This window comes from Aulostomus chinensis, chromosome 4 (assembly GCF_037954235.1).
Source record: "Aulostomus chinensis isolate RoL2024-O1b breed Wild chromosome 4, RoL_Achi_v1.0, whole genome shotgun sequence".
NCBI lineage: Eukaryota > Metazoa > Chordata > Actinopteri > Syngnathiformes > Aulostomidae > Aulostomus > Aulostomus chinensis.
The window spans coordinates 11,151,796-11,178,944 of NC_141323.1; the positions used below are offsets into that span (position 1 = coordinate 11,151,796).

General features: G+C 46.3%; 3 protein-coding genes across 11 annotated transcripts in view; all 3 read right to left on the reverse strand.

The window, feature by feature from the left end:
* The window catches only part of rassf3 (Ras association domain family member 3), a 64,622-nt gene extending 61,437 nt beyond the window's left edge, over window positions 1-3,185 (reverse strand). Inside the window, exon 1 of the mRNA XM_086201758.1 lies at window positions 2,299-3,185. Coding sequence (XP_086057884.1) covers window positions 2,299-2,824 — 526 coding nt within the window. The 5' untranslated portion in view covers window positions 2,825-3,185. The remainder of the gene's footprint in view (window positions 1-2,298) is intronic.
* A 609-nt stretch (window positions 3,186-3,794) lies between these two features.
* LOC147262662 (uncharacterized) lies at window positions 3,795-8,359 on the reverse strand. Its single transcript, XM_086201759.1, has 7 exons — window positions 8,017-8,359; window positions 6,384-6,795; window positions 5,553-5,660; window positions 5,403-5,470; window positions 5,153-5,317; window positions 4,348-4,461; window positions 3,795-4,235 (listed from the first exon to the last, which is right to left on the reverse strand). Exons 2-7 carry the CDS (start codon window positions 6,784-6,786, stop codon window positions 4,194-4,196), a joined length of 900 nt encoding a protein of 299 aa, XP_086057885.1. The 5' UTR covers window positions 6,787-6,795; window positions 8,017-8,359; the 3' UTR covers window positions 3,795-4,193.
* A 1,239-nt stretch (window positions 8,360-9,598) lies between these two features.
* dgki (diacylglycerol kinase, iota) overlaps window positions 9,599-27,149 on the reverse strand; it is a 64,527-nt gene continuing 46,976 nt past the window's right edge. For 5 of the 9 annotated variants that reach the window (XM_086201749.1, XM_086201755.1, XM_086201748.1 and 2 more), the window contains 21 exons: window positions 25,758-25,883; window positions 25,476-25,554; window positions 25,125-25,180; window positions 23,593-23,655; window positions 22,641-22,714; window positions 22,105-22,216; window positions 21,938-22,024; window positions 21,078-21,190; window positions 19,780-19,842; window positions 18,338-18,438; window positions 18,170-18,249; window positions 17,934-17,978; window positions 17,431-17,500; window positions 17,108-17,148; window positions 16,852-16,973; window positions 16,257-16,282; window positions 15,113-15,150; window positions 14,585-14,705; window positions 14,418-14,454; window positions 14,203-14,302; window positions 9,599-13,171 (listed from right to left, as the gene is read on the reverse strand). In XM_086201749.1, the coding sequence (XP_086057875.1) occupies window positions 13,067-13,171; window positions 14,203-14,302; window positions 14,418-14,454; window positions 14,585-14,705; window positions 15,113-15,150; window positions 16,257-16,282; window positions 16,852-16,973; window positions 17,108-17,148; window positions 17,431-17,500; window positions 17,934-17,978; window positions 18,170-18,249; window positions 18,338-18,438; window positions 19,780-19,842; window positions 21,078-21,190; window positions 21,938-22,024; window positions 22,105-22,216; window positions 22,641-22,714; window positions 23,593-23,655; window positions 25,125-25,180; window positions 25,476-25,554; window positions 25,758-25,883 (1,659 nt within the window). In that variant the 3' untranslated portion in view covers window positions 9,599-13,066. The remainder of the gene's footprint in view (window positions 13,172-14,202; window positions 14,303-14,417; window positions 14,455-14,584; window positions 14,706-15,112; window positions 15,151-16,256; window positions 16,283-16,851; window positions 16,974-17,107; window positions 17,149-17,430; window positions 17,501-17,933; window positions 17,979-18,169; window positions 18,250-18,337; window positions 18,439-19,779; window positions 19,843-21,077; window positions 21,191-21,937; window positions 22,025-22,104; window positions 22,217-22,640; window positions 22,715-23,592; window positions 23,656-25,124; window positions 25,181-25,475; window positions 25,555-25,757; window positions 25,884-27,149) is intronic. The other 4 variants (XM_086201751.1, XM_086201757.1, XM_086201756.1 and 1 more) reach the window with 2 other exon arrangements.

A 27,149-nucleotide genomic window follows, 5' to 3' on the forward strand; every position in this document is an offset into this window, starting at 1 on the left:
AACTTCATAATGTCAGAGGGAGGCTGACTAAAGTAGGAACTCCTCATCAGCTTCCAGTCTTCATGTCAACACCGAGCTAGCTAATTAGGCTAATCTAGCCAATTAGGGCTGGCTGAAAAGTGCCCTGACAGGAGCCGCTCTCCGAGTCTTCAGCTTCAGCTCAGTGGAGAGTAAATGACACAAGTGACACACAAACAGAGCATGAAAATTCTTATATGACTCAAGAAAGGTGTGCTATTCCTGCACCATTTAGCGACGCTAGCCAGCTGTGCTACTCTGCACCCTGACAACTTAAAAAGGGTTTTCTAGAAATTAATTATTAAAATGAGAGTAAGTCAAAACAACTGCGGTTGTTACACAACCACTTCATAAGTCACAGTTTCTCTGTGTTAATAAGTGAACCACTGATCCAACTGGAAAAAGCCGGAGCTCCCATGTCGAGCACTCCGAGCATTAGCAGTCGGGTCAAGACAGAAAAGGGTTTTCTGTTTGGTTGAGGGATGGATCCAGTGATTGGACTGTGAAAGGTTCCTGAGTGGCAATTGACAGTGAGCCCAAACAGGCATCAGCCGGAGGAACTGACAGTAAACACCGAGCACGTTAGCATTTGTTAGCATAAAGAGGTTAAAAGAGAGAGGAAAGGCTTTAGAATTAAACGGTTAACCTGCTTTCATGCTTCAGCAGAAGCGAATGACAAAAAAATTAATTGTCCCAGTTGTTATTGTTTGAGTTGCTTTCACTCCCAAAGCCTCACTTTACACTTTACACTAAACCACTGCATAACTGGGAAAGTATATAAAACTGCAAAAATCACAAGCGCTTGATATTTCAGATGCATAGTGCCCCCACTGGCCAAACTGGAAGTTAGCATCGCTATGGGTTCAGAGTTGAATTCATTTCTGTGACAAAACCCAGTGTCACGATCACTTCTCACAATCTAAAATTCAGTGTGACAGCAACAAATGTCATTTACTGTCCCGTAAAGTCTCACGAATATCGACCTCAATTACTCTAACTCACGCTAGCTAACGTTAGCCCCCATTAGCTAACGGTCGACGCCAGAGCTGAACCAATTAAGAATTTACTGGTTGAGAATTCAACTTTTTTATTAACATAAGGAGGATTCCAGCGGTTGTTTTCATCGTTGTTAAGTCTCCTCATCTAAACCACCATCTCAGTCTCCTCCGACGTGATTCAGTATATGAGCACGCTTGTGTGTTTTGGCACAGAGAGGAAACCATACGATGTTTCAACACTGCGGTTCAAGCCTGGTTGGTTTCAGGCACAGAAACAGAGTTTCAGGGAAAGATGATGGCATTTGTTCAAACAAGCACTTTTTTTTTGAGGGTCTCAAACTATGTCACTCAAACACCGACGTTATGTTTCAGCTACTCATTTAGTCACTTTTCAGAGCAAATAGGCTCAAATCTTTGAGTATTAAACATCTTTTGAGTCTCATTTCCGTGCAAACAACCACAAACACAATATGGCGGCCATGTTGGCATGGAGGACTCCATTGCTGTCCTATTTTCTTGGATGGTTTGAGAGAAGCATAAATGAAGGAAAAGTCAAGAGACTTGATTCAGAACTGGTCCTCCTGCATACCCGACGACATTCCAGCTCCTGTCTGGCGTTCCAGAGCCCCGCCTTTATTTGTGGCGTCAACATGAGTCAAACATGCAGCCGCCACTCAGGGACCATGTTCAACATCTTCTAATTGCTTTTTTTGGGGCTTTTTATCTGATCAACAGTCCAAAACCCATAAATATTAAGTTTCCACATCCATCAAACTAAAAAAAAAGAAAAAAAAAGTGACCATTTGGAGCCACACGATGATCCGCACAACTACAAATATCTACCTGTAAATGTATCAGACACTTGGAAAATATAAAGTCAAGTTAATTAATATCACAATCGACTTTTTCTTTTAAACAGTTGGGTTTTTTTTTTTGCCTTAAACATTTCGGCAAAATGTATCTTATGATAAAAAAGTGAGATGCCTTTTTTTTTTGTGTCATTACAAACTCTAAATGTAGGACATGACCTCTCCTGCACCAGTTTGGTTAGATGTTGGTTTGTCTGATGTCACCCGGCTTGACCACATTTACCTCAGCTTCTCTAGTTTACTCCTCTGTATACCCATGGTTACCAGTTGGAAATCAGAGGTTTAATACTTTAATACTTTTACTGCTTCGTTTAATTTCAGCTTGAACTGAACCTGCAGGCCTTCAAATATTAAGGCAAAGACTGAGAATCAAATGAGTCTAAACACGTGTCCCCCGAGACTCACCCACTCACCTGAACAGGTGAGACCCTGATAGATGATGTACAGACAGCACCCATCACACCAGGTGCCCTCTCCGCCGGGCACGAAGGTATGACCCTCCCCGGACTCCTCTTTCACCCTGGGGTCCCTCTCCCCAGGGGTGAAGATGGTCCTCACGTCGGGGGGTCTGAACCCCCTCTTCCTGCTCCGGGGTGGCCCTCCTCCGTGACCTTCCGGTCCGTTTCCGACAGCCTCAGCCACGCCGTTCCTCTTCTCGGGGCTGGGTGAACCCTGCGGCTGCGCTCTCTCGCTCCAGACCGCCTCCAGGCTCTCCAGGCTGGCGGGCTGAGGGGAAGGATGGCGGCGCACTGCCCTCACCACCATCGCGCCCTTGTTTATCTTGGAGATCCGCATCTTGGTGCCCGGTGGCGGCGAAGTGTCGGGGTCGTCGTCGTCGCCGTTCAGCGCGTGGACCGCCTGGACGGTTAAAGGAGAGTCATCCGTGACCGGGTAGCGCGTGGGAACGTATTTCCGACCGTGGTTCACTACGTTAAACATCGCGCAGGTTCCTCATATTGAGCCGAGTGAGCGGAGGTGTACCGACCAAGGTGAGACGTCATTGTTGATGGTGGTGACACCGGCCGGTGAGCCGTGTCCCCCTGGCGTCCGTGTTTGTTGTCGGTAGGCAGGTTGAGACGCTCGCGAGGAGCGCGGGGTTTCGATCTCATTTTCACTCGCGCGCGCGCACTCAAAAAAAAAAAAAAAAGCACTTCGAGCCAAACTCCATGAAGAAAAATCGCAAATCTGAAAATCCCTCGATGATAACTACAAGTAAAAACCTCAACCAACTCCCTTTGACTACTTCGAACAATTATTCTGAATCCCTTTTAAAATTCGGCTTTAATCACATCCACCGCAAGCACACTAATCCATAAATTAAAACTTTTAATTTGACGATAGCCTGTAGCTTTTCTATGCCTGTTACGTCCTAACTGTTGAGTAACCGAATCCCAGCGTGAGGTTGAATTAAAACAAAATTAAATATATTTTGTAACCTATAATGTTATTTTGTTCCAAGAGACAAGTTAAGCAACTAGGAAGTAAAAAAAAAATTTTTTTTAAAGTGGCTGGTCTGTTGCAGTATCGTGCTTGAACCACGTGGCGGTGCTGTTTAAGTTTCTCAAAAAGTTGGAAAAGTCCATAAATCTGGTGAGTTAATGATTGTACTAAACGGTCCTCTGAAATGCTTGAACCCGATCCAAGAGTTCCAAGACTAGATTTAAATTCAATGACTTTCCTAATATAAAAACCTTTTTAGATGAATAAGGGATTAAATAACTTTAAAGTTTATTCTTTTGTTACACTGCTCACTAGGAAACTAAATACATTCATACAGTATACAAAGATGTTCATTTGTCTTACTAAAACTAAAACGGCTGGAATTACCAACATTTGTCTTCCCTCACTGGTTCCATCACAAACAAAATCATTGTGTGAAAGTGCAAGTGCTAAAAAAACAAAACAAAACTTGTCATTAAAAAAAATAGTTTTTAACTCTTCTTGTAAGACAATGCCATTGAGCAACCGTGAGTTTATCACGGGTGAGCATCAGAATATACATGTAATAAAGACAATTAGTGCTATTCTTCACAAAACCAATTCAGACATCCCTCAAATCAAGTTATGGCAGGAGATAACACTTAAATCACATAAATACAAGTCATTGGTGTATAAATACTTCCTCAGCACCCTTTCAAGCTTCTGATCGAGACTTAAATATCATGAGTATGTTTCTATTGCATTCAGGTGCAGATGTAAACAGTTTCCTTGTTCGTACCGAGACCCTGAACGGGATCACGTGTGGCTACGATGGATGCCAACGGTCTCTCAAAATCGGCAACTTCTGGAGGCACGAAGAAGCGTTGGCTCACTGGACATCCTCCTCATCGTCACTCTTAAATGCTTCCTCCTGCACAAGAGAGGAACAAAAAGTTCTGTAACAGAATCAGAGGTGCAAGTTGACCATCGGCGGCGTTAACGGTGTGTGTGTGTGTGTGTGTGTGTGTGTGCGTGTTACGTACATATCCGCCCTGCTGCTTAACCCAGGAAGAGAAGTGGTTCTGCAGGTATTTGGCTCCATATCCCATCAGTCGGTTCATCGGCAGCGTGTCCACAGCAGACAGGCGACTGGTGACCTACGAGGGACGCACACACACCAAACAGAAGAAGAAGAACACCGTTTTCCTCCAGCAGAATTATTCCGTGGAATAGAACAGACTCAAGAGCTTGACTGTTGAGCTCATTTGAGGAAACCGGATGTCACGAGTCTTTCTGCTCGGTCACCTGTCCTGGCTCTGTGGATGTTATTGGGTTGTTTCGATTGATGGGTTTTGTCCAAGTTGGTGAATTGTTGTCAAATGAACCTCTAGAGTTTGATTTCTTTGTCTCTGTCGTTCTTTCGTTAATCAAACAAGTCCACCTCGGGAGCAACTATGGAGGTGGGTCTTCTGACTCGTTCCTTGAGTTTTACGTCACCTCTCACGCTCAAAGTCCTGAAGGTGCGTGTTAGTTTTCGTAGAACAAGCAAACCAGGAGCTAAAGGCCTGACTGGCTGTTCAGGACATCCAGCTTTGAGGACAAGCAGCCATCCTCAACGTGACAGTCGAGCCTTTCAGACATCAGTGGGATGATTCGCTCGATCCTCACGCGCCGAAATTGCATACAAGAATGGACAGAAGAACCTTGTTCAGTTATAAGTTAAATATTTCCCAAAGACGAATGTCAAAAAGAGGCTAACAAACCTGGAGACCACAGGAAGAGGAAGCTTTGGAGGGAGTTTCAGGCTCGTGTTACCAGAGAGGTAAAGGGTGTGTCATCAGTGCTTACCTCACAGGTCACGGCGATCTGAGTCTTTGGCGATGTTTTTGGCCCCGGAGCTTCGGGGTCAGCGTTCCAGAGGCCCATCCTCCTCAGGAGGGTCTTGATAAACGCCTCATACCAGGCGTAGCTCCAAAGACGCTCTGTGGCTCTCAGAGCTTCTTGCAGCTCTTGCTGCAGGAAGAAGAAAAGCATTTTCTGACGAGGCGTCTGACGTCTTCCTCATGCGATTCAGGATGTTGAGAAATGGGATTCTTACCATCTCGTTCAGTCGGTCGCCGCTATCCCTCAGCAGGAGGCCGATCAGCCGCTCAACGTTGGGGTCATCTGACCAGCAGACACAGAACACAGCAGTGTTAGTCAAAGGCCCCCAGGTGCCAGAGCGGCCACGGTGATGCGAGTTACTCACAGTCCTCCGCATCGTCTGTCTCCAGGTCTGGAGGAGCGAAGGGGATTTCATCTGCGATCTGCATCAGCCGGCACGCGACGTCTTCAAACTCCTCATTTTTCACGTCGTCTGAAAGAAAAACAAAAGCGAGAAAACGGTTACAAGGAAAAGAAGAAAGCGTGCGCGCACACACACACACACACACACACACACACACACACACTTCAAGTTCCAGTCTGTTCTTAAAAGTCCCGCGTTGAAGTGAAGAGGCCACCTGTCACTGGTAGGCTGGTGGGGAAGTGGAAGAGGAGGACCGACCTGTTCACTCCCACTGGTGGAGGAACAAACCACCGGCTGGTGAGAGTTTGAGACTCAGGTGGAGTCATGGTGCTTTTTTTGACGGGGATCCAGATCTAAAAACAATCACCTCCTTTCATCAAACCGGCTGCTTCAACGAGAAAGTACGAGCAGGAGAGGCAAGTTTTAATTCTCACTGAATTTGATCAGGAGCTGAAACTATCAATTCCACAAAAACAACATTCACCTTCCTCCATACTGATAATCAGTTCAGTCTCCTTCCTGGCAAAAAAGACAATAAGAATCAAACACTGACATGTTCCAGACTCATCGATATCAAGATTCACTCCCGTCTGTGGCATTCCTGATCCATTCGAGGCACAACGAGATGCTGAAGTTGCTCAACACAGGAACTCCATGCAGTCACAAATACAAGAATTCACCCTTCAAAGTCTGGCCGGTGTTGAGGCTGTGTTAAATATTCATGAACCAACCCTTCACAAGATCAGACCCAGATTTGTCCGCATCACCATGAACCGACCGCCAGACTCTCACCCTGTGTGGGGAAACAACTGTCGTTGGCGCCGGGTCGTCCCTCAGGTTTCGTCTTCGGCGTCCTCTGCGGATCTTCAGCTGGAGGTTTAATACATCGTAAAATGCTGGTCAGACGTTTCCATCTCCTCTTCCCCCTCTTCACCGGTGCTCCTTCTATCTTGGCAGGCGTCTCAGGTGAGGTGGCGTCGCTTGGATCGGTGGCACCGTTAGGCGTTCCCGCGCCTCCGGCCGTCACCGAGTTGAGGGGGCTTTCCCGTCTCCTCTTCGCATACGCCATGATGACGCGGAACTCCGCCATGTCCAGCATGCTCTCCTCAGCCGCGGTAGAATCACGGACGGCCTCCTTGTTGAGGTGGTTGAGGTTGGAGACGGCGTCGTGGACTGACATGTGACTGTTCGCCATGGTGGTTTACTGGAAGACAACAATCACAACCATGACGGAAAAAAACAAACGCTGGTGCAAATACCGTGACTGAGGGGGGGTTTGTTGTTATTGGATTCTGACGCTTTGACGGAGCTAAAACCGTTTCTGAACTTATTAGGTGGTTGTTGTCACATGGTCAGGGTTGGTTCAACCAGAAAGCGCACACTCGCCGATTACTTCAATGCAGTTTTCCATCTTTCTTCATTGCAGGCAATGATTTCAAATTTGTTGTCTTGTTTTCTGATCTAAAACTTCAATCCTTACATTCGTCAACAGAATCATTTGTCCTCACTGCAGCCCGACCTTCTCTAATGGCATCAGAACAACAATGACATTCCGACGATCATCTTTACTGTTGAGTGTAAACTATATTCACTGTGATGGATGTTTGATATTCAGTTTCACCAGCCACTGTTTAGGCTCTTCAGTTTGGGAAGATAAGTGCTGCCCGTAAACTTCCAGTGAAGGGTTAGAAATATGAAAAACAGGAAGTGCAGTCACACAGCAAGAGAGATAAATTTAACTCCCATCATGTCATTTTTTGCCCAGAACAATGACTGTGCAATTCATTTTATTGAAGATAATCTCGTTACATTTAAGCTGCTATTCTTATTATTAATGTGGTAATACTCAGTTATAATATCTATCATACTCAGATTCTTTTTTTTTTAGTATGTTTATTTGTTGGTTTTGTTGAGCCACTTGACTGGCTCCCTCTGGCGGCGGCTGCTGGAATCGCACTCACATGAACGTGAGACCTGTTGAGACTGGAGGCTTCCGACGACACCAAAAGAAACCTGACAACAACCTGTCACACCACAAAATGTCCAACCACAGACCAGAGGAGAGCTTAGCTGTAATAATGCAGGTTTTTAAATAGTAAAATAAAAAATGCTTATGTTCACCGTGGTTTCAAAGTTGTAAAACAGGGTAGGGATGTGACGGTGTGCTAGCATTAGCCTTCCCTTAGCTAACTTCGGCTGTTTTACATCAGGTCATTAACTTTAACAACCAGGGGGGGAAAAAATCCACGTAAAAAAAAAGCAGTTAAAAAAGGAATAATTAGCCATTTAAAATCTGTCTGGAGCAGAAGTTCGCCGCCAAACGTAGTAAATCAATCAGAACGCAGCTTTTTTCTCAAGTAAAGCGACTTAAAACAAACAAAACTTTAAAAAAAACGTCGCTTACAACCAACAGATGTGTACTTACGGCACAAACGTTTCAGAGGAGTTGAAATACGCTCCCACCCGTAGTCGGACAGTTTTCCTTCAGCAGTTCTCAACTTCTGGATAGTATTAATGCGCTGTGCGTGCTTACGTCACACCGCAGACGTACTGACGTAGAGCTGTGTCCCGGACCGCCCTGTTGTCTCGAGACTTGAGGACGAGATATAAAACTGAAAGCTGAAACTTCACCAACAGGTTTCTCTTTTCCTTCGCATGTGTTTATAAGTGGAAAAGAGGAATTGACATGAGGGCGGGTTGGTGTTTGTCTGAAAAAAGTGAAGGCTGGATTCAGTGAAAGAAAATATGCTTGTTTTTTCCAGACTTTTCTCCACCCCCCCCACCCCCCATATATAAAATAACAAACCAAAACTCCAGTTTTGGACCGAAAGATGAAGCAATAACAACAAAATGTGTCACTGAGCTCATGAAGAAAGGAGTCAAGCAGTTCAGAAAATGAACCGCTTGGCTCCCTGGTTTGTTAGCACCACCACACATTTTCAAGCAGCCACAGTCTCCAGCCACGACAGGAAGATCTGGTCCCGCCGTCCATGTTCAGTGGATACAAAGTTCAGGGGATCTCCAAACCTTCGGCACTGATGAAAAATGTCTAGTCAGCACCTCTGCAGGTGTTTTCTTCCCTGTTGAGGAAATGATTTGCCGGAAACTCCCTGCCGTGACTCAGGCGCCGCGTCCTCTGACTCCGAGTCAACAACCTGCTGGGAAACCTCCCGCGGTCGCATGACCTGCCTGGAGGGTGACGTCACAGGGAACTTTTAATCATTCATCCGAAGTTGGAGCTCAGGGGTGAAACGGCCCCGTCACCCAGCTGTTGGTGCATCACCTGGATTTATGTCTCGTCCTTCCACGGCGTCGTTTCTCGGGCTGCAGGCAGCGTTTGAGCAGACGTGGAGGACGAGAGGCGTTCAGGCCCAAGAACTCGTCTCAAGACTCAGGCGAACCCAGTCTACCCAGCTCCTCACACTGGTTTTATAACTGGTTTAGTGGGACTTCTCTTTTGTTGAATGTGTGATGAAATACGGTGAGATCAGGAGGAAAAAACCGAGGGATCCACCCCCCCCCCAAAAAAACGAACTCAACCAGCTGCGTAGTTTAACCCGATTTTTCTTAATATCTTCAAAAAAAAGAACCACCTGGGATTGATGTTTAAAATCAAATAATGCGCGGTCAATCCCACATAAATGATATCGTCACAGAGACAACGCCTGTGTGTGTGTGTGTGTGTCGAGAGGGAATGTGAAATTTGTCACCTGAACGCAACACAGAATTTACTTTTACATGTTGTTGTTGTTTTTTCTATTTTCAGGAACTCAAAACCAGCAGCGGTCAGAAAACACAACGAATTCTGAACTACTTTTAATGAACATTTAGGTGCAAACATGTGGAGTTTCTTCCTTTACCGATTTGTTTTCTAGTTTTCCCTCCGCTATCAGTCACTAAACCTGGAAACACACGACACACTGATATTTACTGCATCTCCCCCCCCCCCCTTTTTTGGGGGTGTACTTATTTACCTGAAGACAAAATCAGAAGTGTGAAGAGTCTGAAACGTTTGATTTATTAGGCTGAAACTTGGGGAAATCTTTGAAAGTCTTAAAACTTGAACGATGAGATCAGTTTGTTGTGGCTGAAGAAAGAAAGAAAGAAAGAAAGAGAGAGAGAGAAAGAAAGAGCATCAGAGGCAAAACTACGTCATCACATCTTCCTTTAACAAATGATGAAAATAAAACAAAAACAAAATACTTCAAGTAATCCCGTCATCAGCAGAGAAATCAAAGGAATACAAAGACATGTCCGAGCTCGCAGGGTGCAAATCATTCAAAGCCAGAATAATTTAATAGAAACATTAATAACAGCAACAATAATAATAATCATAATTATAATACTAATAATGCAATGTTGAACGTCATTCCTAGAAAGTGATCAATCCCGGGGAGGTAAGAAAACGCCATGCATACAAAGTTTCTACTCGATAGAAAGTGATTGTGTGTGTGTGTGTGTGTGTGTGTGTGTGTGTGTGTGTGTGTGTGTGTGTGTCTCGCAGATGTCGTCGCTCATTTGCACGCGCATCTTTTACTTTCTACGTCATCACCTCAGAGTGGGGCGTTCACACCGCCAGCCATCGCGGGAGTCCCGGGTACTGCATATTGGTAGTATCTGAAAACTCGGACGGGAAGTATCCCGACTGAGAGGCTTGAAACATGGAACGAGAAGAAAGCGGCATAAATTCAGTTACTTCTGAATCGAGGAGAATTTTTTTATTTTATTTTTTATCACCGAAACCAAACAGAAATAAAAACGTCCTCCTCAGCATCAGAAGAAGACGACGCCGAACTTTCCAGCAGTCAAACGAGAATAAAAAGCTCGACACCAGAAACGTCAAAGTGCACGAACTGGCAGCTTTGCATCCGGTCACTCACCGAAAAGGCCCGTCCCCCCGACTCACCTTTCAAAATAAAAGCCCTGCTCAGAGCAGGTTTACACACTAAGGCCTGCTAGTACTCTTCTCATGAACACTCACTGATTCGACCTGCTCAGCTGGAACTTCACTCTCAAATAAACGCGTGGATGAGACGCGAGTGAGATGCGGTGAGACGTGAGGACCTCTCGTGGTCGAGCCTCTAAGGTGGCTGTGGTTCTGGATGGGGGGGGGGGCAGTTCTGGGTTATCAGGGTTAGTTTACAACAGGTTCTATCAAAATAAACCTCAGGGGCTGTTGCTTGTAGGTCACACCCACCGATAAACATGCACACAGAGAGAAAAGCAAAAGCAGACCATCTGGTCCTGGACCAGCGCTGAAGGAGGAAGTCCCACCGCAGACTCGCCTGCTGGCAACATTAATGTAATGTCAACCAGCCACAGACGCCACGCGCCATCCATTCATATTGCATTGAGTATGGCTCAGAGGTTGGGTTTTCTTCTTCTCTTGAAAAAAATTCAGCAAACATGCGTCTCTTTCTCACACACTGACACACACAAACACACACACACACACACACACACACACAAACACACACACACAGTCCGTTGACGTGTACGTGCTGTTTCACCTCCCGTAGCAGCTCTTCTTGATATGGAATGGAGCGAAGTACAAATACACACACACTCGCACACACTAGTTGCATGTGAAAAGCATCGTCAGCCCAGCAATACTGGATAAACACTGTGAAAAAGGTAAAATGTGTGTGTGTGTGTGTGTGTGTGTGTGTAAGTGTGAGTGTGTGCGCGATGGCAGTCAGACTTGAATCTGAGTCGTGATCAGGTTCTGGGTCTCAACTGCTCAGGGATACAGGGCTGATTCCAGATCAGATCTGTCAGCCTCTCACTTCTGACCTCACTGATCTGTTCAATCCTCCGACTGTCGAGTTTGGCTTTCACAAAATAAATATTCTTTGGTGGTGATTTAATTAAAAAAAATCCAATTCACTCTGAATCCATGTTTTTTGTTGTTGTTGTTGCTCTGCTTCTTCCAGAAACACTGGCATGTCACCTGCCCTCGGGCGTCAAACTCTCTCTGAGCTCACACGGTGTTGTTGTCCTGCGCCGTCTGATCCGTTAATGGAAACAGAATCAGTCGTCAGGGGTCCTGCATGTTTCTCCAACACCTCTAGAAGTGATTCAGGGTCTGGAGAGATGCCAGTCAGCCCATCAGCCAATCGGAGCCCGTGAATGTGGCGACCCCCGGTTAGCCGAGGCTGGGCGAGTCAGAGCAACTAATTTCTGTGCTGTTGGAGCTGCCTGGAGGAACTCCGCCTCTGAGGACGGTTCTCCAGGGTCCGAGCTCTTCTCTCCTCTCAGCAGGAGCAGCCAGTGTGCGGGGGTCTGCGTTCGGCTGCTGCTTCTTTTTTCTTTCTGGCGAGGAACGTTCATGAGAACTGCTGCAACTCGTCCATCGGGAGCAGAAGGGTTTTTTTTGTTTTGCGAAACGTTTCACCGCAAACTTGGGGAATAAAACATCAAAGACTCAAGGCCACGCCCCTAAAACTGGGCTCTGCACTGGCGAGTGTTTGGACTCAAGAAGCATCACCCAGCAGCACTGATCAGGATCCCCCAGCACAGGAAAACTGTTCAGTCATTCGGAATTTTTCTATCACTCACTGTTTTGCCATCAAACGGACCTGTAATCTTCTAAGAATTTACCTGAAAATAACAAACAATGACCAGGAAACTAAAACAAAACAAAAAATCAAGAAATGAGAAGCCAAATATAATTTTTTAAAAGGGCCAGCCAACTACATTTGTCATCGCCTCCACGTCTGCCAGTGTTTCAAGATCGGATCGGTGATGCTGAGTCACGTTCAAACCTCTGAATTATTGTGAGGTCAGACATGAAGCTGATCCACTGTCGGGTCCCTGGACCGTCTGTTGAGAACCCATCTCTGAGGGGATGAGACCTTTGTGTTTGATCTCTCCAGGTCCCGTCAGCTGTTGTAGTTTGGGGCTTTTGTGTGTGTGTGTGTGTGTGTAACACTTTGTAACTATTGTAGCTTTACGTGATATTTTTAGTTGTAGGATGACCTCACAGCCCCCCGTTGCCCCGGCGATGGGGACGCCGGCAGACACAACAACAGGACTGACTGGACTTCACCTGGAGGTGACGGAGGCTGAGACTCTGTGGACAACGTGTGACACTCGGTCGGTGTCTTTGGCACACAGGTTTTACAGGGTTAACACAAACATGTCCAAACACGAGACCCGCTGGGACCGTTTCCACGCCTCGTGACACCACGGGAGCGGTCCCTGACCGGAGCGTCTCTCCTGAGCCACGCGCCACGGCCTCTCAAAGTGCACTTGCATCCCGAACTCTTGATAGTCCCACGATCGGCCACTCAGCCCTCCAATCAGCACGACCAATAAATAGAATAGGAATAAATAAATACAAATAAATAGTCAACCAGTAAAACAGGTGGCCCACGGCTACGGTGAGCTGACGCAGTTCCCTCCTCTGGTCGGTCTGGAGTCAAAACCCAGAGCCCAGCTCAGTCTCCACTCCGACGTGAGTCCACGGAGGCGTCTCAGACCGCCGTCTCCAGGTCTTCGTTGGGGGCAGGTGTGTGCTGCTGGCTCAGGTAGGTGGCCAGGTCAGAGTCTCCCTCTGCTTGGTCCGCTGGCGTCCTCCCCTGGGGGACACACCACCGTTAGCTCACGCCTGGACACCCGGCGCCAACGCGCTCGCCTCACGCCGCTTGTATAAGCACATCAGATGACAACTGACAATAATGTGATAACTTGTTTTGAATGGACGTTTTTACATGAGTCACTGGAATAAGTTGCTAAATGACCTGGATTAACACAAGAATAAATGAACAGTCATTTCAATAAATGACAATCATGTCATAACTGCCAATAAATCGTTAAAAAAATCTTCATGTAATTAAGAATTTTATTGAGTGTGCTGAGGTTGCCTCTGTCCATTCTTGACATCATAATTATTGTACAAGTTATTCATTATTTCTGGTTGTGACCATTTGAGCTGGTTTGAAAATATCTCCACGAGTCACCGGGTGCTGATCATGTGACCACGCTCTTCTACATGTGATGTGCCGTTAGGTTGCCTGTTAAGAGTCACACTTCCATGACACTCACACTGGAGTTCATTGTGTGAGGCGCTTACATGACGCTAATGATGTCACAACAGGCCAATGATGGAGGAAGTCATCAAAATACATGAGAAAATAAAACGTGTATTAAGGGTTTGGTTCAGAAATGTTAATATTTGTATGTAATAATATTTGTTAATATGTTTTATATATATGTACACACATATACATGTATAGCTACATATAGATCAATACACAGATACACACACACACATATATGTATATATATATCTATAAAATTACATCAGATCAGCTGCTGCAGCAGAGCGTCGGATGTCGTTTCTGACAGATGGTGAGGACAAATGACTGGCGGGGACGAGGGAGTCCAGCAGAACTCTCGCGGTCCGGTTCTGACAGCCAGAGTTAAACCTGCTCAGCTCAGCTTCTGTTAGCGACTCAGCGCTCACACGCTGAATCCTCTGGAGGCCATTCACATGACCTTTAATCAGCTGCTCCTACAGTAACTGTGTGTGTGTGTGTGAGGGTGTGTCTCCCTGTCTTGGGTTGGGTTTGGGTCCAGGACTGTGGAGGGTCATGGAGGGCGTGTCTACCTGGAAGTTGGTCTTCTCTGTCGATGCCCCCGCCTCCACCAGCAGTCGACACACAGCGTGCTGTTTCTCAGAGGCTGCTTTGTGTAAGGCAGTGTCCCCTCTTTACACACACACACACACACACACACACACACACACACACACACACACACACACACACACATTTATTGATATAAAAACACTACATATGGATCTTCACAACAGAAACGACATACTTCTCTCTGTCCGTCAAATCCAGAAGCACCTTGGAGCCTGAGGAGGGAAACAGGAAGACGGCTCGTATGATTTCATGAGAAACAGAAACAGGAAGACGGCTCGTATGATTTCATGAGAAACAGGAACAGGAAGTAGTGAGGCTACGGCGCGAGCCCGCGCTGCTCACCCTGCTGCAGGATGAAGCTGACCAGGTCCGTGTGTCCGTTCTGAGCAGCTTTATGTAAGGCTGAACAGCCTCCAGAGTCCCGGACCAGCAAACTGACACCTCGATGAACACACTCGGACACCTGGAGAGAGATGGAGAAGAAACACAAAAACACGATTGACCTCTGAACTTGAACTGAAGCTCTACTTTTGAACTTGGGGTGTGGTGGTGGTGGGGGTGTGGTGGTGGTGGGGGTGGGGTGGGGGGGTATGACTCAGCGCCTGCAGGGAGGCTGAACTGGCTCGGCCTGCCTGAGTTTGCGCACAACGAAACTAAACAGGACCAAAGAGAAAACAGATGCACCGTTTTCTATTTGACCCAGACGAGTCAAACAGACTCAAGACAAGGATTCGTCTGAGCCATAGGTGGCGCTCAAACAGCCAGCGGCAGGTTTCTGGTGTCACTGAGACGTGAATGCAGCAGGCACGGACCGGCGCGGCCGGTCAGGACCACACATCCCTGCCTGGGTGTCGTCTGGTTGCTCTTTACCATGGAGAGATCCCCCGAGCTGGCGGCTGTCAGCAGCACTGTCAACACACAGACACACACTCAGTTACTGCATCATTTTATTGCTTTGGTTGCATGTAAACATGAGGTGGTGATGTTTTCCTGGAGACATTTGCCTCCCTGGTGAAAGTATCGATGACTAATTAGCCGAGTTAACGACAGAGCTTCTGGCCAGGGCGACCGCTGCTACGTCAATAACCGCCTGCTGTGGGTGTTTGTGTGTATTCGGCTGAACAAACACTCAGAGTGAAGCTAAATTCTCCGGTCGGTGCAAACACGAGGATCTGTTATTTCTCAACTTCCGTCGTTTCACTTTCTCCCAAACTGATCACAAGCGGGTCGGGTTCGCTGAGGCTGTCCAGTCTCTGGAGCCCTGACACTGGTCTCTCTAGACCCGCCTCCACCCATGCATCCTGTGTGTGTGAGTGGTTTATGAGCAAGTCAAGATGATCATAGGTCATCTGTGAGCGTGTGTGCTCCTCCTCCGCGTGGTTACTGGGTATGTTTTTGTATATTTAGGTGTCTGCAGAAAGCAGAACTGATGACTTCACAGCCACTGTCTGAAACTTTATCCAACAAAACCTAGCAAGTAAGTATAAGTGGTGTAAGCGATGATCTGTTCAACAAATGTTCCGCTCTCATCTAGAAGCTGTTTGTTGGTACACAGCTATCCTCACGTCATTCCATTCATGTTGTTTCCTGCCAGAAGGAGGTCGCCCCCCCACCCAGCCCCCCCCCACAGACCAGACTCAAACAAAAGCAGGACACGTGAAGCTCATCAGGTCGATGGAACTCGATAGGCTCTTGCAAAACAAGACTTCATATTCTTGACATGGTGATTGAGAAAAACCTGTTTGTTTTTTTCCTTCAGACGGCTCGTGACGTCTGAAGGAAGTTCTGACTTAAAATGCAAAACTGAGCGACCAGACCATGTGACCATTAGAAAACAAGGAAGTAATACTCTGTTGAAACGTAGTAACATCAACCGATGCTACACAGAAACTACAGTTATGACCAATTTTCATGGAGGATTCTTTGTGTGTGTGTGTGTGCGTGCGTGCGTGTGTGTGTGTGTGCGTGTGTGTGCGTGCGTGCGTGTGTGTGTGTATGTGTGCGTGTACTCTACCTTGTTCCTCAGACGTCAATGGAGCGCTAGAAATGTCAATTACAAAGCGAATCAGTATCTTACTGGCTCACACAGGACACCAGTACTTATTCTCCTTTATGAATTGTGATTTGACCGTATTTGATTGGATGTTAATCATTGATTAAGAAACTTTTTGTCTGCTTTCATTCTTATAATTTAGGACAGATGCAGCAAAGACACGCTGCTGCCCTCTGCTGGTCACTTGCTCTCCAATTACCCTCTGTATCCTTCCACCAGGTCAACGCTGTCAAGAATTACATGTATTCTTTAAATGGGTCTTTTTTTTAAACTAATCAATCAATCAATCAATCACAATTCATAAGTTATCTTGTCAACCACGTGGTTTATTAATTGGCCTTCAAAAAAATTCACAATGATCACTATTTTCATTAATGTACGATTAAAAAATACACAACAACTTCTGGATTAAAAGGATATTTCAGTTAATTGTTTGGTCAAATTAACAGTTACAACAACATCAAAACAACAAGATAAAATATAATAAATACTTCAAAACTACTCCACAGTATACTGAAACAAAATACATCAACTTTTCAGGGATCTGCTGACGTACCCGGTAGGTTCCACGACCAGATCAGGCATCCCAGTGGACGACACCTGGCTCACCACAGGACCCTCGTGATCCAGGATGAAGACCTCATCCTGACAGATCTCTGTGACAAAGTGCAGGTGCTCCTGGACACACAGACGCGCACAACGTGAGCGCAAATGTGGAGAATTCACAGGGAGGCAAATCAGTCGACAGAGCGACTGAACACGTGAGTGAAAAGTGAAGGCGGCACGTGACTTCGATGGCGCGGGACACCGACCTGAGCCTTGTCGATGCGATAGAAGCGATCAGCTGATGTGGCTGCAGAGCAGAAACATGCACGTTAACGGGAGGAACGTCACTTTCCGTCCAACATGAACAACTACTGTATCCTGAAAGTTCTTCAGTGAGATGAAGTGATAATTAGGAGGCAGATTTATTTTACAAAGGAGCAAAAATCTGGAGAAAATGTGACCTGATCTGAGTTTTTTCATGTGTAATTCAGCGGAGTTGCTTTAGGTGAAAATCTGGATGCTGCATTGATGCTCACCTCGGTTACTTTTCTTATTGGTTTTATGCTGTATTTGATCTTTTTTCACTCACAATCTAAGAAGCTCCAGTTGGAAGAGAGTCTGCTGGCTGAGCTGGTTCGGGGGATTCCTCGGCTCTCGTCCTGGAGACAAACACACACATTTATCAGCCTTTACTAGACCACACACACAAAACGTGAACGGATTAAAACCAGGAACTAGAGGCGCGCACACACACACACAAACACACACACAAACACACACACACACAGGCAAAGAAAGCAAAAAGTTATTCTGAAAGAGTTTAAATTTGGTGCAGTTTGTGAATCAATAAGACAAAAAGAATCGTGTACAAATACATGATGCCGATCAAATGTAAAGAGATTATCTGTGTTCAAGGAGTTTATTCACTGTTTATTTTTTTGTAGGTTAATTCTTCATTTAAAAGGGTAAAATGTATCACATGTCTGAGTTTCCTATGTGCGCCAACAGCAAGTGGTCACATTAGGAATAAAAAGTACATATAAAACAGTTCTGAAATCTTCCTGAACGATGCTGAGGAAAGCGTTGCTGTACCTGATAGTGCACTCTGTGGCCAGTAGATGGCGCCTGGTGTAAATCCTAGCAAGCACAGCAGAGCAGTTCGAAGGTTTAGAAGCAGCCAAGCACTGACATCCCAAAAAGTTGAGACACACGACAAAAGTCTGCTAAGACGAAGAGGCGAGTGCATCAGACACTGAAGAAGAGAGAGAGGAAGACGAGGGAAAGGAGAGCAAACTGAAGAGGAGTGAGTGATGAAGGCGAAGACTTGCCTCCTGTAACCTGTCAATGTAGAGCCTGCAGGTCTCCAGGTCACAGTCGCCCCTCACCACCACGATGCCGACAGGGATTGCTGCGACGCAAGAACGCACACTTTACATTCTGGAAACATGAAATACTTTGATTTAACAGCACACACAGACACACACAGACAAACTTACAGATGTCTCTTAGTCGCTCTTTGTCGTACTGCAGTCTGTCGTACTCCTGCAGGCTGATCCGGTTCACCCGCAGACGAAGACGGTCTGGAACAGCTTGAGAACTGTGCACGTGTGTGCACAATCACACGTACAATCAGACAAATGTGACACGACGAGGATGCACAGACACACGAGGACACACACATCACAAACCTAATCTCTCAAAACTTTCAAATCCTCACTGACGATAAAAAAACTGAGGTCTTGACACATTTTCGGAAGGAGCTTTAAAGCTGAATGTTTTTTTGAATGTTGCAGAAAGTAGCAAACACTCCTCTGACACGGCGTTTACTGTGAAGACGGGGGCCGTCACTGTCCTCCAGTGCTAACAGCAATTATTCTACATTTCAGAAGGAGGGGGATCAGCATTTTGAAGTAAAAGTTTGCAGGCAATGTTGCCTCTGAGATCCCACACACAAAGTGACTGTCGATCCAAAAACGGATCTGCAGAGGAACTGAAAGGAATTTCATGATTCTTGTCAGCGTTGATGCAAATGTATGAAAACTGCGTTTCTGGAGGAGGGGACGGACAACGGATGAGATCTGAAGATTGTTGCAGGTACAAACAAGAACACGGTTCAGGGTGAGGATGAAGGTGAAGGACGAGAGCAGGAAAAACATCAAGACACGACGCAGAAGCACACTCGGCCCACGAGTTACTCACCAACGGGGCTCCCAATGACCAGCATAACAACTGCTTTTACATCCAGAACTAACATGGATCGCTCTCTCCAGATGATCGCCTCCATCAATTACACTTTCAGATCTGTACTTTTGTACATTTGTGATATTTTAAGGGGGAAATGATAAATGTTTAAATAAAAAAGTGGGGTTTTTTTTTGTGAAAACAAAACACAAAATGAAAAAATATCTTCATCACCCGTAAATCCCCGTGATTTGATTGAAACTTTTTTTTTAACAACTCATCAATTGACAGAAAAAACAATCAACTCGTGGTCACTGACTGCATGGCGCAAAAATGCCCAACTTTGTTGCTTTGAAGCTTCTTGAATCTGAATCGGTTCAAACGAGCATCCAGGGTTTTATGCGCATTTTTCAGATCTGAGGAGAAAAACGAGCCCTGAATATTTCGGGTCTGACGTGGCAGGTGACGTCTATAAGAAGCCGCTCATGTGGGTGATTGTGTTCGAAATGATGTTCCACAGCACCGTACATGAGGTCGGCACGGGCCTGAAAAGTCGCTTCATCGCTGGTTATTTGTTGTTAATTACAACGAATCAGATCAACTGTCAATCAAACATCATCATCATCCCACAGATGGAAAGGATGACAGTCCAACACTTGACAACATACAATAACACACACACAACAACGCACAGAAACACACACACACACACACATGCACGCATACACACAGACACACACAGGGTAGAGGTACTTACACAGAGAAGGAGTCGGGGGGAGCAGAGAGGCGGCGCAGATCAGCTGCACACACCTTCTGAATACTACGGCCGCACACACACACACAGAAGAGAAGAGGAAGAGTGATGGAGGGATGGAGGAGAGGAAACAAAAGAAGAAAGAGGGGGAGATAAGGTTTGTCAGAGGAAATAAAAAGAGGGGTGGTGAGGGAGAAGAAGAAAAGATGTGATGAAAGGGGAGGACATGAGGTAGATAGGAGAGAGATGAGGTTTGCCAGAGGAGAGATCAAGGAGAAGAGAAGGTGTGAGGAGAAGAACGGATGTGACAAGAGGGGAGGAAACAAGGAGAACAGGAAAGGAGGAGAGGAGGGGAAGAGACGAGGAAACAAAGTAGGAGGAAAGGAGACGGGAGACGATGGTTATGGAGGGGAAAGGAGGAGGAGATGGAAGAATACGATGAGGGGGCGGGAACAAGGAGAAGAGGAGAGAAAACATGGAGTGGAGAGGAGAGAGGGAAGGGAGAAGGACAGAAACATGAAGGGTAGAGAAGAGAGAAGAGAAAAAGGAGATGGTAGGACAGTAAGTAGGCCATGAGATAAGAGAACAAGGAGAGGTCAGGTATGGAGAGATCAGTCGGGGTGAAGAAAGGAAAATAAATAAGTGAAGAGGCAGGTGTTAGAGGAGGGACAAGGAAAGGAGACGACGGAGAGAAGAGGAGGGACAGGAGGAGAGAAGCCCAGAGGTAAATAGACAAACAGAGACAGCACAGTAGCAGTACGTCAAGCAAAGACACTATCAGTGCAGCTAGTAATGTCTTACTGTTGGTCTTTGTCCCACACACACACACACACACACACACACACACACACACACACACACACACACACACACACACACACACACACACACACACACACACACACACACACAGAGTCAGTGTTTGAGACACACAACAAGTTATTAGTAGAGAGGAAGACGGAGGAGTGTTAGTCGTCACACACTTCCAGACACCGAACAGGAAGAACAGACTACTGCACTACTGCTTTATCTGTGTGAAACAAGTGTCCTTAGATTCACACCGCAGGCTTTTATTTTGAAAATCAGAGTGGAAGACATGTGTTTCCCTCCTCTGATTGTGGCTCAGGCTAACAGAGAGATGTGGGACAGGAGTGAATGTCAGCTTCCACGAAACAGGTTGTATGACTCACCCAGTGCAAACCGGGCTTTTACAACAGAGCTGTCCTACTTCCTAGTGTGTTTGTGTGTGTGTGTGTGTGTGTGTGCGCGCGCGTGTGGGTGTGTGTGAGTGAGTGACTCACTCGTTCAGCAGGGGCACTGAAGTGCGTCTCTTGCTCTTCTGGACCATGTTGGCCTGATTTCGTAGAGAGATGCGGAGAGTGGAGGGGGCCAGTCGACACGGCTCACCGTCCACCTGCATGTAACACACACCATTACGCTGCAGCATGAACACACGGCGAGCAGAGCAAGACAGAGATTATCATGGCCGCCGCATTCGTCTGCCGGCGAGCAGATCTGTCATACTGTGACTGTCTTTGAGGCGGCAGGAGGCAGCGACAACTGGCAAGTCTTTGAATTTGATCACAAGTAACTCCCCACCCTTCAGGCGAGACTCTTCTCTTCCCAACAAATGTGCGTTATCCAGGTGACGCGTCGGACGTTAACCTGCCTGTGACCTTGAAAATAGCAAGTTGATGGAAAACGATCTTCTTCACAAAGTTTGCTGTTTTTATCCACAAGTTTCAAACCCTGTCCCAAGTGAGAGCTTCCTCTTCAGTTTCAGCTCCAAATGTAGATTCATCCCATCGACTTCCTGGATTTCATCTGAGCGTGGTTTTTTTCTTACATTCTGTCATTCTATTGTTGATGCGCCAGTTCAATACTTCCAAAAAAGAATTCTTCTCATGCTATAATGCAGTAGCAGTTGCTAAGCAACTGTTTATCGTGATCTCTGTTTAGAGAATTTGCGAGCCACTTCCAGAACCTGGGAAGCACCACAAAAAACAAGCAGGAATTTTGTCTGGTCACATGGTACCATAGCGCAGAATCAGACATACGGAGCTCGGAGCAGGAATGAAAGAGGCACCGATTACATGTGAGTTCCGTGTTTCTTCCTGAGTGTGAAATGTGGATTTATGCTGTCAGGAAGGAGTGTGCTCACCTGAACAGGTACAGTCTTGAATGTGGTGAGAACAACTTCCCTGCATTGGTGCAGTCTCTCACCATGACCCCCCACCTGTAGCGCCGCCTGGAGGAAAAAAAGGAGAAATTTATTACTTTGCTGCACCTGTTTACATTTACGTTTGTTTCCTCGCTCGACTTTCTCACCAGCGAGGCCATGGTGAAGCCGATAACCTCGATGCAGCCGTCATCGTGGCGCTGCGGCTCAAAGTCCCTGTGGTCACCTGTGTTTCCCCATGGCATGGTGCCAGCACAGTACCTGCACACACACACACACACACACCACGCTGAGATAGCTGGTCATTCCAAATACGCATCTGTTAATGATACCCACCAACAACTGATGTTGGCGAATTACACAATGCTCCTAAGCGGTTCTTCAAGATCAGACTAAGTTCAAGGAGCTGTTCGTCCCGATCCACATGTACATGTTTGACCAACACATCAGAGGCCGTTTGAAGGTCAAGACTTGGTTTTAGAGTCAAGGTTAGAATCAGGTTCCGGTTAGGTTTAGGATCAGGGGTCAGGCAGTCAGCTGAGATGGTTAGGTTCAGGGGGAGGGGCTAGAGAATGCATTATGTCAATGAAAGTCCTCACAAAGATGTAAGTACAAGGGGGTGTGTGTGTGTGTGTGTGTGTGTGTGTGTGTGTGTGTGTGTGTGTGTGTGTGTGTGTTAACCTACCTGGGAATGTTTAGAAACACGATGCACTGGAATTTCAGCTCCTGGATCTTTGGAGTCAGATCTGTGCCGTCACACTGAGGGAGACGGAGAATGTGAGCAAGAGAGAGAGAGAGTTGAAGATTGAAAAATGTTTGAAAAGGTCTCGATTGTTCCTCCAGATAAAAAAATGCAACTAAAACAACTATAAAAAGTCCGGTGTTGGACGTGTGTGCAGCCCCTTCACCCTCACCCTTCCTGATCGTTGATCACGATGGAGGAGCATCATGAACTAACAAGTGTCTGGTTCCCGCCAGCTTCACGCAGCTCTGTTGTTGCTGTCATTTAAAACCCATCAGCGAGCCTCATTGCTGCTCTGGCTGACACGTTCCTCCACGGGCTTGAACACAGCCGCTGTGGTTTATTTGGACTCAATCCCACGTAAACTTGCCCTGCTGCCATCAATACTCACCAGAGCACTCAACCGGCAGCTAAAAATAGTCCTCAACAAATGCTCTCAGAACGGTTTGTGGCCAGCTGCTAGAAAATCACTAATCCTTTTTAGAAATCAAAGTATAAATTCATGACACATTTTTTAAAGATTTGCGTCCCAAGCAGGAATGGTTGGGAGATTATTTATCACAGATAAATTGGTTTTGGTCTGTATTTTATGGGATTTGTTGACAATAGCTAGAATGTACTTTATCCGATGCGGTCTGTTGCCTTGAGGGGATAAATGACCAGATAACACATCATTAAAATCCACTTATTTCTGAGTTATGTTGTGGTACTTGGTCCCAGCAGGGGTCAGAGGTCGGGGTCAGTCAGGGAGGGTTGTCAGTTCAACATCCCGGGCGAAGGCGGATGTAAACGGAGCAGCTGAAAGACGGCGCTTTTAATCACCAGAGCGACCTGCTGCTCAGACATGTCGACATGGAAGACAATACGGAGCGGGAGAGTGTGTGTTGACACTCACCACCACTCTGACGTGCTTGGACAAATCCCTCGAGCTTCTCTGGAGGAAATCTGAGAATGCAGCCTGCGTGCGCACACGCACACACACACACACACACACACACACACACACACACACACACACACACACACACACACACAGAAAAGGAACACAATCAAATAGAATTATAGTCCATTACATTTTGCTCATTAAAAAGAGATAACCCTCTATATGCTTCCTCTCTGACTCCCACCCTTAATGTCTTTTTTCCATCCTTCACAGGGTCTCTGGAGGTTCTTAAAACAAGTCTAATTTAATCTAGACTGTAATCCAAATTCACTTCATGAATGAAGAAGCTGTTGAACAGAAAACCGTGAAATCCACACGCGGGGCTGATACAGCAGCACGCTTGATGCGTTCACATGACCAGTGAATCCTTTAGCTGATGAAAACTAGGCACAAAAAAAACCTGAATCAACCTCCCTTTTACAGATTTGTCCACTAAGCTAACAAGAATCAAAGTGTTTGATAGAAGTTAGACTTGTAGATATTTCCTGATCAAATGACTGAGACTTGACGAAAACTGAAGCGCATTTTAGTCAAAAAGTGAGACTGAATCGAAGTCAGCCTGAACACCTGAGAGGAAACGTGAAAGGCTAGTTTACACCAGAGATCTGCAACAAGAGGAGCTGAGATCTACAACTGACTCGCTACATTTTCAAACCTCAAAGTTTAGGCGCTTGCAATTACAAGAGACGGGTGTCAGGTTTCCATAGAAACGGCTCCCTGCACACTTCCACTCAAACTAATTTGTAGCATCTTAAAGCCTGCGTGAGAACGGCGATGGTAAGTTACTGCTGAACACAGAGTTGAGAATTCAGGGCCATCCTGGGGGGCTGCGGCGCCCCCCGCAGGGCTCATACAGGCTGTGAATGTGAGACAGTTTGTGACAGTTTCTCACGTTTATTCCCGGAGCAGTTTCATCGCTTAAAGGAGCTGGCAACTACTGGCACCAACTATCAGGAGGGAATAAAACCAAGGCAGTGGCTGATGATGACTACAGGCCGGCTGCAGAACGCAGATGCTTCTTTTTTCTAACTTCTGCTCTGGTGACTTCTTGGCATGAGCTGCATTCATTGCCTTTGAGGTTCACCACAAAGAAATCAAGACACTAAACTGCTAATGAATAGCTGCTAAAATCAACACAACGGTGACTGAGAGGATATTTGGCAGCAAAGACCGGCTTCGTCGAACTGGTCTCAGAAATAAAATCATAACTTTAATGGCTTCGAGATTAAACACCTCCTCTTCCCTGAAGTCACTTGGCTTCTTCCTGCTTCTTGTGTTTGACTTCACCAACATTTCTGACTGTGATTGCCCTCCATCTCTTCATCTCTCCACCTCTATTTTCCCGTACTCCCTTCCTTCAGCCGCAAATACTGCATCTCCTACGTTCTTGTAAAACACTGATTATGTGTGTGTCTTTTTAAAGAAAGAGAAAGAACGAGAGCAGAAAGAAGTGCATGAATCTGTGCGAGTGTGCACTAACTCACCCCTGCATAGAACATCTTGTTGCGGAAACGACTGTTAAACTTTTCGGGGTTAGCCTCTGAAAAGACAAGAGGAGAGAGGGAGAGGGAGGGAGAGGGAGGGAGAAAATGCATTAAATACCTTTCAAAGATAATGGAATTAAAAGTGCGAAAGCTCATGTGTGAATGCCCGCATGTGCGTGCTGAGTCTCTAAATGTGTGCCCCTCTGAATGTTTTATTCTGTTCTGCTCATCTTTCTTTTACAACATTGCAGTTTGGTGCATTAAGAGCAAACAGAGGAACTTAATGGAATATAAACAGAATTAATGCCGAGTGAAATACGCAGGAAAGACACCAGAATAGATCTCACCCACCTCTGGACTCGTGGAACTCCAGGGTGACGTGAGCGTCGAAGCCCAGGCTGAAGTAGTTGTTGAACACGTTCAGAGGCAGCTGAGGACACCAGGAAAGTGAGAGTGAGTGGGTTCTTTTAGGGATGCCATACATATTCAAGCTGCCTTACATAAAATCCACCCTGAACATCCACTGGTACTTTGAATTGGTACTGATACTCATCCTCAACAAGATATCTCCAAATAAAACTACCGCAGTAGAATAAGTATATATAACAGCTTGTACTCTGCGGTACTTCTGACCTTCTGTGTTCCGTCCTCTGACTGATCAGCACTTTTCTCTACGAGGAGGTTCCACCTGTCGAGCTGCACCACAGAACCGTCCTCCACATGACACAAGACCTTGGACACCGGTTCATCAGTGTAACCCTGCAGGGAGAGACAGCGAGAGCCGGGCTGAGCGTACGGACGGATAAAGGAGCGGCGGGTGATACCGTCGATGCACCTGAGACTTTGGAAACGGATTTTTTTTTTAGACAGTTTTGCTGTTGTTAGCTTGACCGTCAGTACCGTCAAGCTAAATATACATGACTCTAGTTTACATTTTCAACAAACAGTGGAAGCAGCAGTAACAGGAAGAAAAAACCCTGATGGAAATAAGCTAGAAAGACAGAAAGACCAACAAAGCTAAAGACAGGATGACATCATGATGAAGAGCAGATTGATGCGAAAAAGACCCCAAATCCTTCTCCTTCAAAAGTAGAGCCTCAGGAACTCAAAGAGGGTTCATTTGAGGCGCCTTCACGGCTTCATCAATCCGGCCTGGCCAGGTGAACCCTTTGGAGGGAGTCTTTACTTGCTTCCAAGGGCAGCAAGAGAAAGAGAGGAATAGAGGGAGAGCATGAGATGATTATTGAGTGGTCACTGAGGCCACCAGTTAGAGAGGAAGACGCCACAAACACAGCAGAGAGCAGAGATTCCTGATAACACACACGCCTCACTCCGCAGACAAGTCATCCATTCCCCTCTCCCTTCATCACATTAGTCATTACTCTCAAGCACAGGATTCACTTCCTCCCTCTCTCCCTCTCTCTATCCGCTTTTATTGATGATTTCCTCCTTGATAGTCAGAAAATAAGAGTACCAGGGATTCAGTAACTAACACACACAGACACAGACACAGACACAGACACAGACACAGACACACACACACACACACACACACACACACACACACACACACAGGGAGACAACAATCTGATGATAGTAGCGCTTATCAGCAGGGCCTCCTCTGGGGTGTACTAAAACACACACACACACACCTCACACTCCGACACAAAGCAAGTCACAGGGACATTCACACTCACACAGAGAGGGCACCGGGGGCAGGTGCAGCGACACAACGGAGGGAGGAAGGGAGAGAGAGAGAGAGAGAGGGGAGGGAAGCAGGGAGGGAGAGAGAGGGAGAAATGAGACAAGAACAGAAAGGAACGGAAAGTAAAGGACTGCAGGAACGAGGTGGACTGGGAACGTGTGGGAAGGACCGAACGCTAATATTACACATTAAGGGAAAGGAATTTTCACACGGCACAATCCAACTTGTTACTTCAACCGTTACTGGCGCCATCTAACCTGAAGCACATGACCTCAGTCACACAAGATATTAACACTGACTCAGTGCAGGGAACGCATGGG

Bases quoted from the DNA above. Each gene is read 5' to 3' on its own strand.
- LOC147262662 (XM_086201759.1), bottom strand. From the start codon at position 6,786: ATGGCGAACAGTCACATGTCAGTCCACGACGCCGTCTCCAACCTCAAC. The intron at 5,471-5,552 runs GTGAGTAACTCG...TCTGCTGGTCAG, and splicing joins GACAGACGATGCGGAGGACT to ATGACCCCAACGTTGAGCGG. The intron at 4,462-5,152 runs GTAAGCACTGAT...CGTCCCTCGTAG, and splicing joins AGATCGCCGTGACCTGTGAG to GTCACCAGTCGCCTGTCTGC.